General features: G+C 42.6%; 1 protein-coding gene across 8 annotated transcripts in view; it reads left to right on the forward strand.

Moving 5' to 3' along the window:
• Positions 1-26,157, forward strand: part of LOC124120339 (pleckstrin homology-like domain family B member 2) — a 173,514-nt gene that overhangs the window by 59,021 nt on the left and 88,336 nt on the right. For 6 of the 8 annotated variants that reach the window (XM_048401978.1, XM_048401982.1, XM_048401981.1 and 3 more), the window contains one exon: positions 6,241-6,363. In XM_048401978.1, coding sequence (XP_048257935.1) covers positions 6,241-6,363 — 123 coding nt within the window. Of the gene's footprint in view, positions 1-6,240; positions 6,364-13,292; positions 13,440-15,315; positions 16,418-26,157 lie in introns of those variants that run through there. The other 2 variants (XM_046483147.2, XM_046483146.2) reach the window with 2 other exon arrangements.

Raw genomic sequence — 26,157 nt, forward strand, 5'->3', positions numbered from 1 at the left:
TTCATCTCAAACTTAGTCAATATAATCTGTGTCATATGGAGGGGTGCAGTCAAAAGAAGAAAATTGTTTTTATTGATTTTCCATTTTTTTAATGAATTTTTCAAACCCTAACGTCCTTCCGAAAACTTTGTCAGCGCAATTTCTCTTAAACTATTCACTGGATTCATCTCAAACTTAGTCAATATAATCTGTGTCATATGGAAGGGTGCAGTCAAAAGAAAAAAATTGTTTTTATTAATTTTACATTTTTTTTACATTTTTCAAACCCTAACCCTATCCTAGCTATTTAATTTGTAACTATTGACACACTAGGTGGGTCAGGGGTATTAGTGAGCCACGCTCACTTTTGCACTTGTTTCTAGTTATGTTTCATCAATTTTTTGGTATCTGTAGACTAGTTTGACCTCATTCTTAGGCTTTATTAGGTTTTGTTTGGGCCCCAAGGTGAAAAAAATGTTTTTTACTTTGATATTGTAATATTTACGGTTTAAGACAAAATTCTGCAGGCCTTTTTTACTTTTTGAATAAAGCATTTCCTTTATTCTGTATGAGCTACAAAAACTGTCCAGTCAATCTGTTGCAGACATAGGAGATAGTATCGTCCAGACAACTGGTTAACAGTTTCAATTAGCATAACTAATATTTACCGGACAACTGCCTCCATACATCAAAGCCCTCAGGTGGACTGGCAACAATCAAATCAGCGTTTCCTGACAACTGATTTTGGTAGCTACTGAAACCAAGCCCTGCTGGAATCCATTTTATGCCAGGATGAGATATAGACCTTCTCTGAGTGACTAGTCAAAGTCTCTGAGCTCGGTTAATGAGGCCTAATTGATTTCAAATGGCTGCCAAAGTGGATTGCTTCATTCATAAGTGGCCTGACTGCTTATACCTGTAGTAAGTTGTGTGGTAATCATTTCCTGGTTGTGCTGGGGATGAATGGGTTGCAGACACAGGGATGTAATGTCAGAGGTGACTGTTGTAGACGGAGTACAGGATGTTCCTGCTCTGAACGCTGGAACGCTTGTCCCAAGTGTAGGGAAACATGCCATTTATTGAGGAAGGAAATACTTTATTAAATCATTATATTTTTGTCAATATTAAGTTGACTTTTATGATGATAAGTGGGTGAGGTTTAACATAGACTTGTTCATCTCTAAGGCAATAATAATTAGTTTAAAGCACAATTTCTTGATTATATAGATAATAGGAACATATTGTCCCTATAAAAGACTTTCTAGACTTGCCAATTGTGACGATATAATTACTCCCTACATATATAGAGACTCTCACCCGAGTGTCTTTTGATATCAAATATATCAACACGATTTGATAAAAGTGGAAAAATTCCGAGGCTTGCCGAGGATTTTTGCCACTTTTATCAACGAGTGTTGATATATTTGATATCAAAAGGCACAAGGGTGAGATTTTATTTATCATCCAACAACATTCTTCCAGCTTTTTCAATTTGTTGACAGTTATAAGCAGTGTCTTCAGTGTAAAAAAGAACTGCTAACAGCTTCAGTAGCAGAGCCATTAGTGATGTCATTTGATTGTGATGTCATGGTAACCAATGACGTCACAATGGTCTGCAAAGCATTGTGATGCAATTTCATTGCAGAGATATCTACAGTGTAGATATCGCTTCATCTCACCCAAGCATATCTCCTGTGGGAGCCTGTTTGGGATGATGAATGGACTTCTCATTCAGTATAGTACCCGTGAAGATCCGGGGTAGACTAGGTCTTCAGCAACCCATGTTTGTCGTAAGAAGTGACTATGCATGTCTTAAGAGGCCTTAAGAGGCGCCTAACGGGATGCATGTCATCGTCTCCCCATTGCGTGGATCGATGCTCATGATATTAATCACTGGATTTTCTGATCCAGACTTGATTATTTACAGACCGCCATCATATAGCTGGAATATTCTGAGTGTGGTGTTAGTGTTGAAGTACATGCCAAGTACACCGAAATGTTTAAATACACGCTCAGTACTTGGAGATGTTTACATACACGCTCAGTACTTGGAGATGTTTACATACATGCTCAGTACTCAGAAATGTGGCCTCAGTACTCAGAAATGTGGCCTCAGTACTCAGAAATGTGGCCTCAGTACCAGAAATGTGGCCTCAGTACTCAGAAATGTGGCCTCAGTACCAGAAATGTGGCCTCAGTACTCAGAAATGTGGCCTCAGTACCAGAAATGTGGCCTCAGTACTCAGAAATGTGGCCTCAGTACCAGAAATGTGGCCTCAGTACCAGAAATGTGGCCTCAGTACCAGAAATGTGGCCTCAGTACTCAGAAATGTGGCCTCAGTACTCAGAAATGTGGCCTCAGTACTCAGAAATGTGGCCTCAGTACCAGAAATGTGGCCTCAGTACCAGAAATGTGGCCTCAGTACCAGAAATGTGGCCTCAGTACTCAGAAATGTGGCCTCAGTACTCAGAAATGTGGCCTCAGTACCAGAAATGTTTGAATAACTCTGAGCACAGAAATAATGCCCCAAGAATCAACATAAGATAGTTGTGTTTGGAATGTGATAGTGGCTCTGCTGTATCATGTGGTTGTGTTTGGCAAACACATTACACATGATTGTTTGGGGCTAAATATCCTATTTTTGTAGACTGCTGCGGTTGTAACGCTAGAATAGCATCAACATCACCAGACACAAATCTGTGAAGTCAAACAAGAAAGATTTATATGTTTTACATTTCTGTAGCCCTGCCAACTTTGGTCATTGCGTCAGTAGTGCAACCTGCCAACTTTGGTCATTGGGTCAATAGTGCAACCTGCCATCTTTGGTCATTGTGTCAGTAGTTCAACCTGCATTTTTTTGTCATTGTGTCAATAGTGAAACCTGCCGACTTTGGTCATCGCGTCAATAGTGCAACCTGCCTTCTTTGGTCATTGTGTCAATAGTGCAACCTGCAGACTTTGGTCATTGCGTCAATAGTGCAACCTGCCAACTTTGGTCATTGCATCAAAAGTGCAACCTGCCAACTTTGGTCATTGTGTCAATAGTGCAACCTGCCTTCTTTGGTCATTGTGTCAATAGTGCAACCTGCCGACTTTGGTCATTGGGTCAATAGTGCAACCTGCCTTCTTTGGTCATTGTGTCAATAGTGCAACCTGCCGACTTTGGTCATTGTGTCAATAGTGCAACCTGCCAACTTTGGTCATTGCGTCAATAGTGCAACCTGCCAACTTTGGTCATTGTGTCAATAGTGCAACCTGCCAACTTTGGTCATTGTGTCAATAGTGCAACCTGCCATCTCTGGTCATTGCATCAATAGTGCAACCTGCCGTCTTTGGTCATTGTGTCAATAGTGCAACCTGCCGACTTTGTTCATTGTGTCAATAGTGCAACCTGCCAACTTTGGTCATTGGGTCAATAGTGCAACCTGCCAACTTTGGTCATTGTGTCAATAGTGCAACCTGCCAACTTTGGTCATTGCATCAATAGTGCAGCCTGCCATCTTTGGTCATTGTGTCAATAGTGCAACCTGCCATCTCTGGTCATTGCATCAATAGGGCAACCTGCCAACTTTGGTCATTGTATCAATAATGCAACCTGCCAACTTTGGTCATTGTATCAATAATGCAACCTGCCAACTTTGGTCATTGTGTCAGTAGTGCAACCTGCCATCTTCGGTCATTGCATCAATAGTGCAACCTGCCATCTTTGGTCATTGCATCAATAGGGCAACCTGCCATCTTGGGTCATTGCGTCAATAGTGCAACCTGCCATCTTTGGTGGTCATTGCGTCAGTAGTGCAACCTGCCATCTTGGGTCATTGCGTCAGTAGTGCAACCTGCCATCTTTGGTCATTGCGTCAGTAGTGCAACCTGCCATCTTTGGTCATTGCGTCAATAGTGCAACCTGCCAACTTTGGTCATTGTATCAATAATGCAACCTGCCAACTTTGGTCATTGTATCAATAATGCAACCTGCCAACTTTGGTCATTGCGTCAATAGTGCAACCTGCCATCTTTGCCGGTCGGGAGATCAAACAAGGGCTTCTATATGGGAATTACATATATATCTCACACGCACGCAGAGACACAGTTATTATAAGGTCCGCAAGCGTTACTTCCTGCAAGCACTATTGGTGGCAACTAGGCAGTCTCTCCTGCTATCTTGAAGAGGACCAAGCAAGTACGCATGGCAGAATTTACAATCTGTTGAGGAGGTTCCATGTATCCAAACATCCATGCTGAAGCCCCCTTCAAGCTCCTGCACCCCATGGGGTATATTGTTAAAGTAATCTCAACTATCGCAGTCGGAAGTTACCCGTGATGCAGTGTATACCACTGAGTTGACGTACGGGGGGCATACAAGCAGAGTGATGTTGTCAGTCAGAGATAGCAGAACACTGGTAAAAGTGTGGGGGGTTATCTGGGATGATGGAGTTATCTCCGTAGTTGACAGGTTTACACGCACAGATTTGTCTTCTATTACCAGCTGACCAGGGCCCACATGCACAAAGCGATCTTAGCGCTAAGATGATCTTAACTCCGATACTTTAACATATGCTTACAATAGTCTTAGCGCTAAGATGATCTTAACTCCCATACTTTAACATAGGCTTACAATAGTCTTAGCGCTAAGATGATCTTAACTCCCATACTTTAACACAGGCTTACAATAGTCTTAGCGCTAAGATGATCTTAACTCCCATACTTTAACATAGGCTTATAATAGTCTTAGCGCTAAGATGATCTTAACTCCCATACTTTAACATAGGCTTACAGTAGTCTTAGCGCTAAGATGATCTTAACTCCCATACTTTAACATAGGCTTACAATAGTCTTATTGCTAAGATCGATTTGTGCAAGTGGGCCCAGACCTTATCCCCTTACCGTCAGTACAAAAGTACAACTGTTCCAGCAGTTGCTAGTTCATTGTGCTCGAGAAGCCATTTAGTCCAAGTCATCAAAGATCCAAAGTTTGCTTACAGAGTTATGTCCCTTAGGTGGGTCAGGATCTGTTGATCATGATTATGCACTAAGATCAGTTCGTGGAAAGAGTTGGCCTTAAGCTATAGGAGACAATGGATACCAAGTTTGACGACCGATTGATGTTGTTTCGGCAGCGACTGTCCTCATCTTCTAGGGTCAAGTGTTATGTACATGTAGGTGTATGTACCTGAGGCTAGTGTGGTACCAGACAATAAAACCTCTAAGTGTGGCCGTGTACCCTGTGACCTGACTCTAGGGGTGTAGCTGCTGATGTGTATCTCTGTCTGCATCATCTTGCAATGGTGGTCTGATTTATTACCGGTTGTTCCTGCGTCTCTCAGAGGACTGTTCTGCCCAGACAGACAGAGGGCTTGTTCCAGCTTGGTAAGGTTTTTCTGTCTTCCTTGAGTGATGAAGATGTTAGGTTTTTGTATTTCGCCAGACCAAATGTGTCTGTGGTTCTATGATTTAAAACATATGATAGTCTATTTTGAGCGCCTTTCGATTTGTAGCTTTGTAGGTTTTTGTATTCAAACAGACCAAATGTCTCTGGGTTGAGAGTTGAGGATATACCATGATTTTAGAAGTGGATGTACTTCATTTTGAAACCTTTCTTTTTGTATTTTGTTACATATATTATTTGCTAGTGGCCTAATGTTTTATTTGCTGTACAGGGTTCCTTCCCTTAGATGGCCAGGAACTGCTGATTTTAGATTTGAAGCTCAGCAAATTAATTTAATGAATGAATGAATGAATGAATGAATGAATGAATGAATGAATGAATGAATGAATGAAAATAGAGAGTTAATGTTTGAAGCAATAACATTAAAATAGAATCGATCTTTTTTTATAATGGGCACTGGTGAACTGCTGTGTTCTGTTGTACAAAACAACCTTAGCACTACGACTGTCGTAAGTCTATGTTTAGGTATGGGAGTTACGATCACCTTACCACTCACATGTTTAAAGTGCTACGATTTCCTGTCCACAGTTGTGTCCCTTAGTCATGTCAGGATTCAAGGATCATGAGTTCAAATCCTATCTTCTCCCTTATTATCCTAGATTTTGTCAGCACCATACTTTAATGCTCATGGCTTTCACCAAAGTGGTAAACGTCAAGACTTGATCATTTGGGGCTTTCCTCCCACATCTTGCTGGCTCAGTACCAGGTGTCTTAATTACTGTTCAAAGCGGCTTAATTCTGAACTGACTTGGATGTCAAATGTAAACCCAGCTCATGTTGGTTTGACGGTATAGAACAAATGTATATTTTTCAGGTTCAATGATATGTTTGGGTCGCTCCAACTATTTTCGTTTCAACCACCCCGAGGAAGCCAAGAAGATGAAGGATGCCATGCCCAACTGCCGTATCTCCTGTGTCCCCCTACACTTCTTGCATGGTAGGTCATTAGTACTCTATATTGCATGTTAGGTCGTTAGAACTTTATATTGCATGGTAGGTCATTAGTACTCTATATTGCATGGTAGGTAATTAGTACTCTATATTACATGGTAGGTCATTAGTACTTTATATTGCATGGTAGGTAATTAGTACTCTATATTACATGGTAGGTCATTAGTACTTTATATTGCATGGTAGGTCATTAGTACTTTATATTACATGGTAGGTCATTAGTACTTTATATTGCATGGTAGGTAATTAGTACTCTATATTACATGGTAGGTCATTAGTACTTTATATTGCATGGTAGGTAATTAGTACTCTATATTACATGGTAGGTCATTAGTACTTTATATTACATGGTAGGTCATTAGTACTTTATATTGCATGGTAGGTCATTAGTACTTTATATTGCAGGGTAGGTCATTAGTACTTTATATTGCAGGGTAGGTAATTAGTACTCTATATTACATGGTAGGTCATTAGTACTTTATATTGCATGGTAGGTAATTAGTACTCTATATTACATGGTAGGTCATTAGTACTTTATATTGCATGGTAGGTCATTAGTACTCTATATTGCATGGTAGGTCATTAGTACTCTATATTGCAGGGTAGGTCATTAGTACTCTATATTGCAGGGTAGGTCATTAGTACCATATATTGCAGGGTAGGTCATTAGTACCATATATTGCAGGGTAGGTCATTAGTACTTATATTGCATAGTAGGTCATTAGTACTCTATATTGCATGGTAGGTCAGTAATACTTTATATTGCATAGTAGGTCATTGGTTAAGTAGCGGCAATTAATTTCCATACAGCTAGCTCATGTTGCCCGCTGTGAAATCAATCGGAACTCATCATCGGCAACTTGCCTATCTTTTAAGGTATCGTTCAGTTGTTATGAACTGATGTTTATCCAAATGTATTAGGTAAAGGGAAGTAACTCGGTTTGTTTGTGTCATCTACTACGAGTTTTACTCAATGAAACTGCAGGCATATATTCCAGACGTATATGATTGAAGTTCGGTAAGATAAATTTGTTGTCAACCGATCCCTCTGGGCATATGATGTAATGTACCCTGTGTGTGAGAGGGCTGGTCGGGTAGCCTAGTGGTTAAAGCGTTCGCTCATCACGCCGAATACCTGGGTTCGAATCCCGACCTGGGTACAATGTGTGAAGCCCATTTCTGGTGTCCCCCCGCCGTGTTATTGCTGGAATATTGCTAAAAGCGGCGTAAAACCAAACTCACTCACTCACTCACCCTGTGTGTGAGCCTGATGGCTCGGGGTACATAGGTTCACACACATGGTACATCACATCATGTACCCTCGAGGGATTGGTTGACAAGTTAAATTGTCATTTTTAAACTGTTCCTACATCTTTGTACATGACACAAGGGGGCACGGGTGGCCCAGTCGTCTTAGGCGTTGCGATTCGCTGGGCAGAGTTGCGTCCCTTGGGCACGTTAGAACATTAGGGCATTATGTTTCTAGGTTTGTCAGCACCATCCCGTGCTTGTGGGTTTCACAGAAGTGGTAAACGTCTGAGACCTGCATAACTTTGGGCTTTCCTCCCACATTAAGCTGACATGCCGTGATATAACTGGAATACTGTTAAAAGCGGCGTTAAACCAAACTCACTCACTCTCACTACATGACACACACTGCTTCTGTATGACATTCTACACAAGGTGGTGACTTATCAACCAACACCATCAATGCTCCTGTCTAATGCGCACCGTGCATGTCCAGCAATATATTCCCTGAAAAGTCGATAGGCAATGTCTGTATGTGTCATATATATCCACCACAGCTGGGATCCACAAAGTTACTGAAGGTCACAGAATATGCTCACGATGTGTTTTGTCTGTTGTGCTGGAAAGATGTTGTTTTGATAAAAACTCTATAAATACGGAATGCCAATAAGTAATATACTTCTGTGTAACAAGACATGCCTTTTAGGGTTTATGTTCTAACTCCGTGTCAGATGGTGAAAGAGGCCTTTTAGGGTTTATGTTCTAACTCCATGTCAGATGGTGAAAGAGGCCTTTTAGGGTTTATGTTCTAACTCCGTGTCAGATGGGGAAAGAGGCCTTTTAGGGTTTGTGTTCTAACTCCGTGTCAGATGGGGAAAGAGGCCTTTTAGGGTTTATGTTCTAACTCCGTGTCAGATGGGGAAAGAGGCCTTTGAGGGTTTATGTTCTAACTCCATGTCAGATGGTGAAAGAGGCCTTTGAGGGTTTGTGGTCTAACTCGGTGTCAGATGGGGAAAGAGGCCTTTTAGGGTTTGTGTTCTAACTCCGTGTCAGATGGTGAAAGAGGCCTTTTAGGGTTTATGTTCTAACTCCGTGTCAGATGGTGAAAGAGGCCTTTGAGGGTTTGTGTTCTAACCCCCTGTCAGATGGTGAAAGAGGCCTTTTAGGGTTTATGTTCTAACTCCGTGTCAGATGGTGAAAGAGGCCTTTGAGGGTTTGTGTTCTAACCCCCTGTCAGATGGTGAAAGAGGCCTTTTAGGGTTTATGTTCTAACTCCGTGTCAGATGGTGAAAGAGGCCTTTTAGGGTTTATGTTCTAACTCCGTGTCAGATGGTGAAAGAGGCCTTTGAGGGTTTGTGTTCTAACCCCCTGTCAGATGGTGAAAGAGGCCTTTTAGGGTTTATGTTCTAACTCCGTGTCAGATGGTGAAAGAGGCCTTTGAGGGTTTGTGTTCTAACCCCCTGTCTTATGGTGAAAGAGGCCTTTTAGGGTTTATGTTCTAACTCCGTGTCAGATGGTGAAAGAGGCCTTTTAGGGTTTATGTTCTAACTCCATGTCAGATGGGGAAAGAGGCCTTTTAGGGTTTATGTTCTAACTCCGTGTCAGATGGTGAAAGAGGCCTTTTAGGGTTTATGTTCTAACTCCATGTCAGATGGGGAAAGAGGCCTTTTAGGGTTTATGTTCTAACTCCGTGTCAGATGGGGAAAGAGGCCTGTTAGGGTTTGTGTTCTAACTCCATGTCAGATGGGGAAAGAGGCCTTTGAGGGTTTGTGTTCTAACTCCGTGTCAGATGGGGAAAGAGGCCTTTTAGGGTTTGTGTTCTAACTCCATGTCAGATGGGAAAAGAGGCCTTTTAGTGTTTGTGTTCTAACCCTGTGTCAGATGGGGAAAGAGGCCTTTTAGGGTTTATGTTCTAACCCTGTGTCAGATGGGGAAAGAGGCCTTTTAGGGTTTATGTTCTAACCCTGTGTAAGATGGGGAAAGAGGCCTTTTAGGGTTTATGTTCTAACCCTGTGTCAGATGGTGAAAGAGGCCTTTAAGGGTTTATGTTCTAACTCCGTGTCAGATGGTGAAAGAGGCCTTTTAGGGTTTATGTTCTAACTCCATGTCAGATGGGGAAAGAGGCCTTTTAGTGTATGTGTTCTAACTCCGTGTCAGATGGGGAAAGAGGCCTTTTAGTGTTTGTGTTCTAACCCTGTGTCAGATGGGGAAAGAGGTCTTTTAGGGTTTGTGTTCTAACTCCGTGTCAGATGGTGAAAGAGGCCTTTTAGGGTTTATGTTCTAACTCCATGTCAGATGGGGAAAGAGGCCTTTTAGGGTTTATGTTCTAACCCTGTGTCAGATGGGGAAAGAGGCCTTTTAGGGTTTATGTTCTAACCCTGTGTCAGATGGTGAAAGACGCCTTTTAGGGTTTATGTTCTTTGCTCATATATGGAAAAGAGGCTGTTTGTGAGTTGGTGGCAGGATACATGACGGAAAGATGGTGTAAGGGTATCTCGGAAAAGGTTGTTGAAAAGAGGCTCTTTTGGGTTTGGTCTTTGACAATACTTCTTGGATACGGTTTAAATAAGCGAAACTCTTCACAGTGTATGTAAGCTAGGTCTTGGTGTCAGGAGCTCTCAGGGACAATATTCAGACCCTTGATGACATCACACTTTACCAGGGGCAGGGCTGGGTATATCAGCTCTAGTTATAGATTTCCATCAATGTCTTGTCATTTCTGAGTTGCCGGTTACAAGATGTCTATCTCCCGAAGACGAACCACTTATCTGATTTGTGTAACATGGAGTGACGGACTGCACGCACCAACCACATTACCTAAGTAACTGTAAATGTTGTAGTGTATCCAATAAACTGTCTTGTGATGTGGTGGCACATCGTGCAGCCAGATGATGGTGGTGGAGAGACTTTAGTCGGGTGGCCGTGGTCGTCAACTTGGCCACGGGGAGTATCTAGGGCATCAGTCCTGCACCCCACTGATCACACTCTCCAAGTTTAATGATGTCTCTCTCTCTCTCTCTCTCTCTCTCTCTCTCTCTCTCTGTGTCTCTGTCTCTCTGTCTCTGTCTCTCTCTCTCTCAATCTCTGTGTCTCTGTCTCTCTCTGTGTCTCGCTCTCTGTGTCTATCTGTTTCTCTCTGTGTCTCTGTCTCTGTGTGTGTGTGTGTCTCTCTCTCTGTCTCTCTCTCTCTGTCTCTCTCTTCCTCTGTCGCTCTCTGTCTTTGTCTCTCTCTCTCTGTGTCTCTATCTGTGTCTCTCTCTCTCTCTCTCTATCTCTCTCTCTCTGTGTCTCTGTCTCTCTCTCTGTCTCTCTCTGTCACTCTGTGTGTCTCTTTGTCTCTCTCTCTGTTTCTCTCTATGTCTGTCTGTGTGTGTGTGTGTCTCTCTCTCTCTCTCCGTGTCTCTCTCTCCCTCTGTCGCTCTCTCTCTATCTCTCTGTGTCTCTCTCTCTGTCTCTCTCTCTTTTACTCTGTGTCTCTCTCTGTTTCTCTCTTTGTGTCTCTGTCTCTCTCTCTCTCTCTCTATCTCTGTGTGTCTCTGTCTCTCTCTCTGTGTCTCTCTGTGTCACTCTCTGTTTCTCTGTGTCTCTGTCTCTGTCTGTGTGTGTCTCTCTTTCTCTCTCTCTGTCTCTCTCTCTCTCTGTGTCTCTGTCTCTCTCCTTGAAGGTCAATTAGTAATTGAAATATTGCTACAAGGGGCATAAATGTCCTCTCTCTCTCTCTCCTCTCTTAAATATGTTAACCTTATCATCTTTTTGTGAATTGGGAATGGTATATTTATTCAGGACATAGCGGTGCACATCGATATGCTGGTGAGTTTACGTCACCTGGATTCGTGTTGTGCATGGTCATTGTTGAGAGGATCCGTATCTGTAGATCAGGGAACTGTGCCAAGTTGTGCTTTTAAAGTGGGCAAAAAACTGCCCCCGACTGTGCTAGGGGCCAACAACCGTGACTCTGATTGCGTGCCGTGAGTCTGATTGCGTGGCTCTGATTGCGTGCCATGACTCTGATTGCGTGCAGTGTTCAAGTGGGATAATCAGTCATGTGAGAGTCAGCTGTCAAAACTGAAGCCGTTCCTGCACATTTTGAAATATCCCACTGTTCACCCATCAGTGGGATGGTCATGTGACTGTTAACCTTCACCTTTGTATACTTCCCATGGAGCTGAGAATGAAAATCAAGTGCACACTGATCCCTTGACCGGAGTGATAATGTAGCGCTTCGAGCATGTTTATTGTTTTGATTTTCACGATATAATTATGCACATTATTATTGTTATTATCAATTAAAACATAACTATTCCTTTGGTGCTTCACACATCTACTGACACTGGAAAAAAAGCGGAAAGTTATTGAAAAAATCAATTTGCTGACATTTAAAAAAAAGAGAAGAATTTTGTTATTTTGTTATGACAAGGCTAACTCAGTGAGTTGGAGTTTCACAATATTCGAAATAATAACAGTGCGGGGACACCAAGAGTGATTTCAGTCTCGCGTATGTCATGATTGCTGAGTGAGTGAGTTGGGATTTCCGCCGCTTTTAACAAACACTCAGCAAAGGTCAAGCAATATCTCGGCCCTGGAACACCAGAAATGGCTTCCCACATACCATGAAACCCTGGCATCATTGGGGGGCACGGGCGGCCCAGTCGTCTAAGGCGCCGCCATTCGCTGTGCAGAGTTGCATCCCTTGGGCACGCCAGAAACCTATGATTGTGGGTTCGAATCCCGGTTCGCCCCAATTATGTTTCTAGGTTTGTCAGCATCATACCCGTGCTCGTGGGTTTCACCGAAGTTGTAAACGTCTGAGACCTGCTTCACTTCGGGCTTTCCTCCCACATTAAGCTGACACGCCGTGATATAACTGGAATACTGTTAGAAGCAGCGTTAAACCCAACTCACTCACTCACCTGGTTATCATTGTGAAATTGACCAAGTGACCATGATTAACCAGATCTGACTTGACTGCTGTGACATCCTCGTTAATCGGGAGATGTTTTCATCCCCTTTCAGCACCTGATCAACCTTGTCACAATGTCCCTCGGTTTGGTTTGGGGTTTGTTGAATAACATTAACAAAAGCAAATAAATCTCAGTGGGGGACATTATCCTCCATTCATCCCCCATGAAGGAGCTCGTGCCCATCCCTTTGAGGCGAAGTAAAGAGAAAAGACCTGTCTTAGGGACTAGCCGCGTGAATCGAAGAGAATCCGATGAATGTCGTCTTACAATGGGATCGTAGTCTGTGAATAACACCAGGTACAGACATCTTGGGGGCGTCTCAAAATCTTTATACAAATATTTATGTGCTGTAGCTCCCATAGGCTAGGATTTTGGGGGTATTTTTATTTTTGTTTAAATCCAAGATGCAGGAGGCAATAAAAAATGCAGATATTGTCAGGGTTGACTTGAGGTTAATTGACAAACAGATCACTGTCTGACCTTATATGGTGGTAAAAGTCCCAAGCAGATGGTAGCTAAAGGCAGGCAATTGTGTTGAATAAACTAATACTTGTCCAAACTCATGTGTAATTGTGTTTGTAAAGAGGTAAAAACATGGCAAATTACTTGCAGTTTTCCTGACAATGGGAGGAAAACTTTCTGTCATAATTGGAAAAACTGTTCATGAGATGCCCCCTGAACAGCTCTGGTCAGTTATAATACGATTACACAGCATAGCCAGCCACAAAGTTGATAGAGGGACGTTGTGAGGGAGTTAGGGGGAGACTGATGTGGCAAGGATACCTAGGGATACCTGAGACACACAGGTGAGAACTGGTCCTGAAACAGGAAGATTCATCTTGGAGGATAACAGGTGTGTTTCTTCCGTGTCTAACCATGTTTTAGTTCCGTGATGGACACTATAGTTTTAGTTCCGTGATGGACACTATAGTTTTAGTTCCGTGATGGACACTATAGTTTTAGTTCTGCATCAGTAATAACTACACTACTTTGTGAACTATATAAAGGACCGTGGAGCCGATGGACTGAATATCTATTTGGTTAGATGAGGGGAGAATAGAAATTATGTGTTATTGGGTAGAGATGTGACAGATTGTCAGTAAATATGTAAGTTTAGAGTCTTGTAGAATAACTTGTAGAAATATGGAATCTTGAAGTCCTGTGAAGATCTGGGTGAGAAGTGGTCTTCAGCAGCCCATGCTTGTCGTAAGAACGGACATAACGGATCTGAGGGTCGCGCTCACTTACTTGGTTGATGGATGTCATCGTATAACAACTGCGTGGATCGATGCTTGCGATGTGAGTCTGGTCCGTACTCGATTATTTACAAAATGTCGCTATATAGCTGGAATATTGCCGAGTGCAGCATTAAACAACAAACAAACAAACAAGACTCTAACATTGATACTGCTGTTATCTTGTTTTTTTAGCTCGCTGACAAATGGAACAAAATATGGATTAGGTTTCTTTATTTTGTTTGTAAAGTCTGAAATATTGCGGACATGTCTTGGTTTGTAGTCAGGTGAAGTTTGAAGGTGAAGTGCTTGGTGTGTGCCGGACCTCGGTTGTGGGGTTTGTGGTAGGGTTTGATCTGTGTAATTCGTTCCTGTATGTTGATAGTTTGGTGAGAACTGCTTGGTGATTCCTCATTGATGTTTGGGTTTGTATGCTAAGGGTCAGCACTGCCTCAACCGTCATCACCTGCTGTGACCCAGTCTGGTGTTGTATTAGACTATACAATCACAACTCCCAAATCACCCACCCACACCCTCCACTGAATCAGCCCACAGTCTGATACGAAGACTACATCCCCACCCCCACCCCCACCGCCTCCTCCCACCCCAACCCACCCTCTGCTGTGACCACAATCTGAACACAACTACACCCCCATAACATCGCCTCACCTCGCCTCGCCTCGACCCACACCACCCTCTGCTGTGACCACAACCACACCCCCATCCCATCGCCTCGACCCACCCCATCCCACCCCACCCTCTGCTGTGACCACAACTTGAACACAGCTACACCCCCATCCCATCGCCTCACCTCTCCTCGACCACCCCACCCCACCCTGTGCTGTGACCACAACCACACCCCCATCCCATCGCCTCACCTCGCCTCGACCACCCCACCCTCTGCTGTGACCACAACCTGAACACAGCTACACCCCCATCCCATCCCATCGCCTCGCATCGCCTCGCCTCTATCCACCCCACCCTCTGCTGTGACCACAACCACACCCCCATAACATCGCCTTGCCTTGACCCCCCCCCCCCCCCCACACACACACACACACACCCTCTGCTGTGACCACAACCTGAACACAGCTACACCCCCATCCCATCCCATCGCCTCGCATCGCCTCGCCTCTATCCACCCCACCCTCTGCTGTGACCACAACCACACCCCCATAACATCGCCTTGCCTTGACACCCCCCCCCCCCCCCCACACACACACACACCCTCTGCTGTGACCACAACCACACCCCCATAACATTGCCTTGCCTTGACACCCCCCCCACACACACACACCCCAACCCCCACACACACCCCTGCTGTGACCACAACCTGAACAACACAACTACACCCCCTGCTGGAGATGGAGCCGATAGGTGAGGTAACCTCAGTGCTGCTGATATTGCAGTGAGTCGTAGGCTGATGCGGTTACTGGGATGGTCCTGCCGTTCCGCTCACACACACACACATGCTCTCCCCATCTGGCGGTACTGAGACAGGATACAGGCAGCAGGGCTCATCTCCCACACACTGACAGGATTAGGTGTCGGGGGGCCAGCAACAGTTGAAGGCCTTTCAACCGCTGGGGTAGGCTGTGGGACACACGGCCTGGTCGTGGGCGAAACTTGGGAAGTGTCTTCAGAGGGCTGCCATCGCCTTCATCACTTCAACTCCGACCTCTGACTGCTGACCTGTTTGGTATAGTAGACTGTTGTGAAGATCTAGAGACGGGTTGTGACTGTTTTCCCGAACAAGTGGAGTGTACACAAGTCTAAGTAGAGACAGAACAAGGATTACTCTGTCCTCAGTGGAAACATCTGGACAGGGACTTTTAAAAAGTGTTTAGAAAATGGATACTTTGTAATGATTATTTGATGTTTGGAGATACACATCAACTATTTTTAGAGGGCAGTCCTCTGTTGACGCATCAATGAGGAGGCGGATGAGGGATGCTGGGTGTGTTTGTATTTTGGGTATTTTAGTACCACATGTACCAGAAAGAATCTGTGATGATGTAGAGTGTCCTGTGTCCTGTGAATGGTGTTTTAGTGTTGGAGATTTGTTTCCTGAATTTGGATATTTCCTAACAGGAGGTGATGAGGAGGCTGTCTTTTAACAGTTGAAGTGTTTGCTCTGTGGCTGGCTAATTGCAAAATCATTTTGGGTGTGTTGACGTTAGCATTTTTATGAATAAACAGCCTGTCGACAGGAGGAATGTTTACTGATGGTAGATCTAAATACGGATACTTGTTGACAGATATACACAATACAGAGACTTGATGAACATTTTTGAGCTGTGATTCCTGTCTTGTTTTTGGTCAGAATCGGGAGGGGCCTCTGTGTGCCGGTTTGGAATATAGTAAAGTTACACATATGATGTGAGCAGATCAAGGGTGTGACGCCCTGGTCAGTTCTTGTAGACACAAAGTCTTCAGGGATCTGCTGACTGGCAAACCCAGCAGGTCACGGGTCAGTGGATCGGGGATGTGAGACAGGGTTAGATCATTTTGTGGATAAACCATCAGCTGGTGTACATCCTGTGCAGAGAGCAGTGAGGACAGATTTCAACCATGAAGCTGAAACACTCAACACCAGGTTTGTATATGTAAAACAGTGACCCCATTTCACCTCACCATCCATCTTAAAGGAGAGCTGTGCTTTAGGGCCGGGACGGGTAACTCGGGTCGGGTGGGGTGGGTACTGAGTAGGACCTGGGTATCCACAGGACTACCCGGACCCGTGGTTAGTCATGTGATATATTGTTTAAGTAAAGGAGGCCTGTGCTTCACTGTATTGTACTCGTCTGGTAGTCTGACATCCCAGAATAAAAGTATTTATTTAAAAATGTTTTCTAAACAAAACAACAACAAAAATCCAAATGGAGCCCAGGGCAATGCCTAATTTCAGCCCAGAGCTGAAACACTTGCCCAATCATTCTAGACTTGATGGAGGGCTCTTTATAATATTCTCCAGGGTCTGGGAGACAGAATATCAGTCTAGGTGCAGACATTGTGATTATTGCCTTGTGTGAGACTGACATTGTGCGGACATGTAGCCAGTAACTTCAAGGGGACATATTTCATTACATTTAGTTAGTAGACAACGTGTGTTGCATTGATTTGAATCGAACTTGCTGAGACTGCAAATTTGCTTGAGCAAAGTCCTACTTTGAATGTTAAAGTTGTTTGTAATTGGTAATAATAGAAGTTGTAGCAGTATTACTTGGAGTACATGTCCTTTTATGCTTGTATGCTGGAAACATGTGGTATAATATCAAACAAGGGACGCCTTTATCTTGCCACTGTGTATTAATCTGCCATTGTAGAAGAATTAAAATAGTTTCAAAATTGATAGAAAACAGCTGTTGATTGAAGTGAGGTGAACTTGTGCTGTGTTTTGTGACTTTCATTGACTCGGAAACAACGTGCAGCTTTTGGCTTCGTAGTGAGGTAGAAGGGACGTATTTTCCCGCTCAGTGAGTGAGTGAGTGAGTTAAAATTTCACGTCAAATCGGCAGTATTTCAGCCATATCGTGACGAGAACATTAATAATTAATACATTTAGACGAATAAAAACCTGTCATAGACGGACAGTATAATAATAATAACTAGACTATCATGTCCCACCCAGGTGGGATACATAGTATTTTAGCAAGATCACTGTACCAATCAGATCTCATCATTCTGACATGGAGGCAATATTATAATTATTATTGGGCGAGGTTTAGCTGAGTTCAATATTTTTCTGCTAACCTAATATGACACCGTATACGCCACTAAAGACAACATAACAAGTTTATTATGCCAAAAAGTTTACGCTATTTGGTATCTTCATCGCACATGTCATGTCAAAGTGAAAACTTGACACTTACAATCGTGATAAAATGACAGGACCGGTACATATGTTTCCGATACAATGATAAGAATTATAATAAAACTGCCCGCATGTTAAGAGGAATCTGCGGTCAACTGTAACTTGATAGCTGTCCGCTCATCCCTCATGATGGGCTGCTATCTATTCTGTTGCTATGTGACGTCATTGAATTGGAGTAAAGAATAATATCTAGTGAGATTATAACAGTTAAATTCAGGATTCAGTTCAAATCAAGGTTTGAATCCCGTATATCCTTGGTCTGTCAGCATCTGTGTTCATGATTCTCTGACTGATTATGATCCTTGGTCTGTCAGCATCTGTGTTCATGATTCTCTCTGACTGATCATGATCCTAGGTCTGTCAGCATCTGTGTTCATGATTCTCTCTGACTGATCATGATCCTTGGTCTGTCAGCATCTGTGTTCATGATTCTCTGACTGATTATGATCCTTGGCCTGTCATCATCTGTGTTCATGATTCTCTATGACTGAATATGATCCTTGGTCTGCCAGCATCTGTGTTCATGATTCTCTATGACTGATTATGATCCTTGGTCTGTCAACACATGTGTTCATGATTCTCTCTAACTTATCATGATCCTTGGTCTGTCAGCACCTGTGTTCATGATTCTCTATGACTGATCATGATCCTTGGTTAGAACTCTATCTGTGCTGGTGACTCTATCAACGCGCCACGGTGTGCTTTCAGTACTGTTGAAGGCTGCACAAACCAAACTGCCTTCTGTCTGATGAGTGTGTTAGTTTATTATTCAACAGTTGGAATATGTTTTGAAAGGTGCCAGTGTATCAGTCCCGTAGTTATTTATGTTGAGAGGAAGCGACTCTGCCAGTCCATATATTTAGGGATATCTGCACACCTGTCCAGGAAAATATGTCAGTGGTGAATTCCTAACCCCTGCAGCATTCCCTCCCTGGTGATAGGACAGCTATTTGGGTGAAGTGATTGAGATTCACAACAGATTTGAAACATTACACAGACGTTAATAGATCCCTCGGGCTCCGCCTCTGCTTGTGTTTCACCAGTTAAGGCGCTCTGTCATTTTCAAATTAGTTTGTGATAATTACAGGAGTGTCTGTAATCTCTTGTTAAATAGCTGGGATTAAATGATTGACTGTTGGTAAATAGCTGGGATTGAATCATTGACAAACAGATGTAGGCGATAATCTTCAACAAAATAGGACAAGTTGGAGGGAGGTTTCGCAAGGCTGTCACCTTTGTCTGGTATTATTAGTTTGGTTTACATTAAAGGGTTGGTTGTTGTTGTAGATTGTGTTTGTTTAGAGTGGTATGGTTGAGGTGAGTTGAAACATTGCGTCCAAGATTATTGTGCGTGCGGGCGTGTTAGCCTGCGGGCGTGTTAGCGTGCGTGCGTGTCTAGATTGATGCTAAGTTTATAGTGCTGAGATACCATGCCGCAGTTTTACATCAGTACCCCACTCCGGCACAGATTACTGACTCCGAGCCCACCAGTCCTTGTTTTACCTCTTTGTCTGGTATTATTAGTCTGCACACTCCATCGCAGTGGTGACTCAGCATAACACCACTGCCACAGGCTAATTTGCATATCACGTAACCAGACTTTTCTCTTGTTTGTAAACAAACGCGCTTTTTCAGAAATCAGTGTAGAACGGACTAATGCAAGTATTTGGGGGCGCTTTACATATTGTTTTGCATAACTATATAGATATGCTACTACAACTGCGACAGTGAGTTGCATGACAATATATATTTATGCATCAAAGTGACCGTATCGCTAGCTCTCCGTTGGGCTTCGGTGACAGCACGTGGAGCCGTACAACCAATGTAAACAAAGGATAACTACGCAAAAACAAGTAGATTTTTACGTATTTGCATACTTTCTCAATGAAAGATAACCATTCTTTGACATTTGTTTATGAAAATGTGTACACTTGTCAAACATGAAACGGATGAAAAGCATATGCAATATCTTGAATGGACTGTGAAAGATGTGAAGAATCGTCACATGGCGCTGGCCTGTGGCAGAGGTACTATGCTAGCTGGCTACCGGCCGCATGGAACTCTGGGTAGGAGAGTGATTAGTCTGGTTTACATTAAAGGGTTGGTTGTTGTTGTTGTAGATGGTGTCTATTTAGAGTGGTATGGCTGAGGTAACAACAAGAACCATCTTTGAACCCCCCCCCGGACCTTCCGGTCTAACCTTAGACCAAGGAGGCTGTCATGGTTATGAAGTGTTTATCAGTTGTGTTGATGTTTGATCAGGGCATTATAGAAGTGTTTATCAGTTGTGTTGATGTTTGATTAGGGCATTATAGAAGTGTTTATCAGTTGTGTTGATGTTTGATCAGGGCGTTATAGAAGTGTTTATCAGTTGTGTTGATGTTTGATCAGGGCGTTATAGAAGTGTTTATCAGTTGTGTTGATGTTTGATCAGGGCGTTATAGAAGTGTTTATCAGTTGTGTTGATGTTTGATCAGGGCGTTATAGAAGTGTTTATCAGTTGTGTTGATGTTTGATCAGGGCGTTATAGAAGTGTTTATCAGTTGTGTTGATGTTTGATCAGGGCGTTATAGAAGTGTTTATCAGTTGTGTTGATGTTTGATCAGGGCGTTATAGAAGTGTTTATCAGTTGTGTTGATGTTTGATCAGGGCGTTATAGAAGTGTTTATCAGTTGTGTTGATGTTTGATCAGGGCGTTATAGAAGTGTTTATCAGTTGTGTTGATGTTTGATCAGGGCGTTATAGAAGTGTTTATCAGTTGTGTTGATGTTTGATCAGGGCATTATAGAAGTGTTTATCAGTTGTGTTGATGTTTGATTAGGGCATTATAGAAGTGTTTACATGTTTATTGAATGTTTGACTGGTGATAATTGAATTATTTGTTTTATCAGTTTGTTTGTGATAATTGTGAAAGGAGGCTTTGTCGATATCTTATTAGGTTCTATTTTGTTCAATGTTTTGCTGGGGATCAGTTAAATGTTTGTTATATCCGTTTGTTAGTGATAATTGTGAAAGAAGGCTTTTTGAAAAAAAGCATGATTCAGTATTTCAACACTGGGAGTATACTATTGCCACAAAAAAAACCTTTAAGACAACTGTTTCACACCATAGGTTATGTTTCCTTGTCACAACCTTGTAAACTACAAAGGTGAAGGTCGTTCCATTGCTGACCTACTGGTTGTATGATAGTCGGTGGTCACACAGACCCTAAAACAAATATATCCAATACAGCCCTTACAAGTCTATAATGTTTGGCAAGTCTAGATTACTGCAGTATCAGAAAATGAAGAGAGTCTCCAGGCTCCTTTTAATTTTATTTTTAATAAGATAATTTAACAACTGTTTTCTGTAAGATATGTTCATTTCAGAGACTAGATGTTAGTATATAGGGATCATGAAATATTTTTTTATTTTAAAAATTAAATTGTGTGCTCAGTCTTCACTTCAAAATAATGTCTCCAAAATATTCATGAACTTTTTTGTTCAGTATAATTAAAGTATGTTACCCATATTCTGACTGTATCCGGGGCGGTCGGGTAGCCTAGTGGTTAAAGCGTTCGCTCGTCACGCCGAAGACCCGGGTTCGATTCCCGACATGGGTACAATGTGTGAAGCCCATTTCTGGTGTCCCCCGCCGTGATATTGCTGGAATATTGCTAAAAGCGGCGTAAAACCTCACTCACTCACTCACTCTGACTGTATCCCTGTATTTTCAACACTGTAATAAGCCCATCACATGACACTGTTTGGCTAATTATGTACCGTGGAAGACAGATACAGCATCTTTCAGCATCTTTCAGCATATTTCAGCATCTTTCAGCATCTTTCAGCAACTTTCAGCATCTTTCAGCATATTTCAGCATCTTTCAGCATCTTTCAGCAACTTTCAGCATCTTTCAGCATCTTTCAGCATATTTCAGCATCTTTCAGCAACTTTCAGCATCTTTCAGCATATTTCAGCATCTTTCAGCATCTTTCAGCAACTTTCAGCATCTTTCAGCATCTTTCAGCATCTTTCAGCAACTTTCAGCATATTTCAGCATCTTTCAGCATCTTTCAGCAACTTTCAGCATATTTCAGCATCTTTCAGCATATTTCAGCATCTTTCAGCATGATATGTATGCTGTAACTTTTTGTATCATCCCAGCCCTAAATGTGTTACCAGATATCTATCTGACAATTGTCTTCTCTTATTTGAGTGGCATTTAGAAGTTGGAATGGTAACTAAGACAAAATTGTTATGGATGAGCAACTTCTTTATTACAATTGGGCGACGTCCATAACAATTTTGTCTTAGTAATTGTCTTCTCACCTGAATAAGTCAAACATCTAGTAATCATTCAATCGTATTGTAAGTTGACCACGTAACTCTACCACGTCTACATCCTCATCTACGCCCTAGTCAGCCCTAGTCACGGCAGGATAGACACACAGCTGTGGCTAGTCTTGGCAGGTTTTGCCAACCAGATGTTCATTGATGTCAGTTTATAGAGTGAAGATGGTTATCTGCTTGGTGTCATCTGCCATTTCAGGTATATGACTAAATTAGAAAATCTGTCATGTCCGTCCAATCTGAAGCATCAGTGGTTATGAAGGTGCGAAATATTACCTGGAATCTTGGCAGTGCTGGATTATCAACTCTGGAGGTGAAAGATGTATACTTGGTGTTAAAATGTACGAATATTTATGTTTAATAATCCCAGATTCTAGCAAGGTCGTCAAAGGTGGGGCTTGTTGTTTGAGTTGTGTTCCTTGTTTGTACCAGGATCTGCTGGTGGTTGATTCAAGGGCAGGTTGGCCCTGATTATGTTTCTAGGTTTGTCAGCACCATACATGTGCTCGTGGATTTCACCAAAGTGGTAAACGTGTATGATCTGTATCAGCCTTAAAAGGCCCAAACGTTGCCACTGTATACACCGTACTGACATCTCTCTCTCTCTCTCTCACTCACTCACTCACTCACTCACTCACTCAACAGGTCATAGGCCACGGGTCACGGGTCACAAAGCAGGTAGAGTTAAGCGCAAAATTTGGTGGCCGTGTTCGGCTCCTGAGAACTCCTGAGAACTCCTGAGAACTCCTGAGAGTTCTTGAGAGTTCCTAGTGTGTCAGTTCTAAAGCAGCATTAATCCCAACTCACTTGACTCAACAATGATACATGCAGGCTGCCATGGCTATTGAAAGATGGAGGACCATTTTGTTACCTATATATTGATAAGCTATCTCTATGTTGCTCTAGAGGGAGAAGGGGTTATTTTCTCCTCGACAGGTGAATGAGGATCGCATTTCGTAGGCAGGTAGTGAAGAATGAGTGGTGCATCAGACTGAATCGCCATGAAACGCGAGCGCCTGTTTTGATAACATTTCTCTCAAGCCTTGCATTTCATCTCGCAAGCTGGAGATGGTTCCAGGGTTGAGATATATATGTCTGATAATGTTATTTCGTCAGAGACATTTCCATCAAGTAATTCAGTTTCTTCCCATACTACTCAAGTTGTGATCGGAAAATTCCGTCAAGGTAAGGATGTGACTGATGCTTGGAAGTGTTGTCATTTTGTGCAGTATTTAATATTGTTAGGGACGGTGGGGTTGACTAGTGGTTAACGAGTTTGCTCGTCGGGCCGAAGACCTGGGTTCGATTCCCCGCCTGGGTACAATGTGTGAAGGCATTTCTGGTGTCGCCATGATATTGCTGGAATATTGCTAAAAGCGGCGTAAAACCATACTCACTCACTCACTCACTCACTCACTCACTCACTCACTCACTCAGTTGCTCATAATATTTGTCTGATCGAGACTAAACATTTTACAGGCCGTCGTGATGTTATATGATATACCTGAAGTGCATCAATATACAAAAATACAAACTAACAAATGTTATTGAATTTGCCTGATTTCATTATTTCCTAATTGATAGAACAATGTATATTCAAAATTAAACAAAAACGTCAATGATGATATTGGACTTTGCAAATACAAGCTATGCACCTTTATGACAAACCATTGAACAAGAAACCACCTCCGTGGTCTAGTGGTAGAGCGTCCGCCCGGAGAGCGGAAGGTTCGGGGTTCGATCCCCGGCCGTGTCATACCAAAAGACGTTAAAAGATGGTACTTGTTGTTACCCTGTCTGGCGCTCGGCATTAAGGGGCTAAAACAAGGACTGGTCGGCTCGGAGTCAGTATACTGTGTCTGAGTTGGGTATTCATGTTAAACTGCCGCATGGTATCTCTGTGAGCTAGCACTATAAATCGGCATCAGTCCGGACTAGTACAAGCAGCCACACAAACACATACACATACACGTACATGCACGTCGCTATATAAGTGCAATTATCTTGGATGCGACGTTAAACCCCATTTCACCTCACCTCACCATTGAACAAGACATGACAAGTTCTTAACCTTTTCAACAGAAGATACAAATTTATTATGCACAGACGTCAGGGGCCTATTTACATAATACACTTATCAAGCCACTCATTTGTGACACTGTATTCCTTCACTTCCTTGTCTTGATAGTTTTACTTTGGGCTTGTGTGACATTCATTGTATGTTGAGGTCAAGGTCACTATTGAAGGTCATGGTATGGTTTATGGAGTCTCTAGCATTGAGTACTTGTAGGACCATGGCACAAGTGTGGATTTTCTTGACTGACATAACAGAATATACGTTGTCGTTCGGCTGTGAGTGTGAGGTCAAGGTCACTATTGAAGGTCATGGTATGGTTATGGAGTCTCTAGCATTGAGTACTTGTAGGACCATGGCACAAGTGTGGATTTTCTTCTTCACTGACATAACAGAATATACGTTGTCGTTCGGCTGTGAGTGTGAGGTCAAGGTCACTATTGAAGGTCATGGTATGGTTATGGAGTCTCTAGCATTGAGTACTTGTAGGACCATGGCACAAGTGTGGATTTTCTTCTTCACTGACATAACAGAATATACGTTGTCGTTCGGCTGTGAGTGTGAGGTCAAGGTCACTATTGAAGGTCATGGTATGGTTATGGAGTCTCTAGCATTGAGTACTTGTAGCACCATGGCAGGAGTGTGGATTGTCTTCTTCACTGATATAATAGAATATACGTTGTCGTTCCGCTGTGAGTGTGAGGTCAAGGTCACTATCGAAGGTCGACAGTCATGGTATGGCTTATGGATCTGTAAGACCACGTTACACGTGTGGATCGTCTTCTTCACTGACATACCAGAATATGCTTTGTCGTTCGGCTGTTCGGTGGGCTAATGGAAAGGTGGGTGGTAGTTATTTATCTGTTTGGTGGAAACATTAGGATGTTGTGTGGCCCCAGGTAATGGCTATTTCATGCTCTGTCTCCTACAGGGTTGATGAGTTTGATGCCTGATGAGCTCCAGATATATTTGTTGTTGATGGACGTCACTTGAAAGAGGTTCTGTAGAATTGCATGAAATTTGTATATTTTTTGTTTCAGATAGTTTGAATGTTACCTTAATTTTCAACATTTATGGTTTGGAATCAGTATGAATGCCAAGTTTATAGCTGGAAGTCTGAAATCTCTAAATCTGTGAATTGCTGACAGCAGTAACCCACATAGTCTGCCTTACAGACACTGATACAAATATATATCAAATACAGTCCATGCAAGTCTATAATGTTTGGCAAGTCTAGATCACTGCAGTATCTGAAAATGACTCACTCACTCACTCACTCACTCACATTAGCCTTGCCACCAAACATGTTCAAATTTCTCCAGCAATTATCCAGTCATTTAGGGTATTTGGCAATGAATGGAATGCAGTTAAAAGTCCAATAAAATGTTGGCACTTGTTAAATTTACCTGACGCCATGGCAAATGGGACTGTTTCCCAAACTGCTGAATTGGTATTTCTTGTCTAGGGGGTTTAATTAGGAGACATGTCTCGATTTATGATGCAATCAGATGCTGCTATCAATTTGAAAACAAGCACTGCCATTAACGTGCTAACAGTAAATTATCACGTGAAGATACTGGAAATTTTGGAGACCCATTGAAGTTTTTGCGAGAATTTCACAGCAATGCTGCATTTTGTTTTTGTGACCATGCAGTGTTTCACATATCAGGGCCATCATATCAAGTACTGTATACGACGTAAAAAGCGCCCAGAGAGCTCTCAAAATTAGAAATAGGGGGCTCTTATTATCCCCCGCCACAAAGTGGAAGGGGGATATAGGAATGGGTGCCGTCCGTCCTTCCGTCCGTCAAATTTCGGGGCAGATCTTGAAAACCGTACCATATTTCTTCACCAGACTTGGCACATAGATAGATCTAGTGGTGAACTGGTGCCTTTTGATAGTTTGGGATTTTAAAAAAAGTTATTTTTTGAGTTTCCATGGCAACGACTTTGATTTAGACTGAAAATGGTGGTAGTCCTCGTTTCCGGAGCAGATCTTGAAAACCGTACCATATTTCTTCACCAAACTTGGCACATAGATAGATCTAGTGGTGA

Source organism: Haliotis rufescens, unplaced genomic scaffold (assembly GCF_023055435.1).
Source record: "Haliotis rufescens isolate VD_foot unplaced genomic scaffold, xgHalRufe1.0.p SCAF_24, whole genome shotgun sequence".
NCBI classification, from domain to species: Eukaryota; Metazoa; Mollusca; class Gastropoda; order Lepetellida; family Haliotidae; genus Haliotis; species Haliotis rufescens.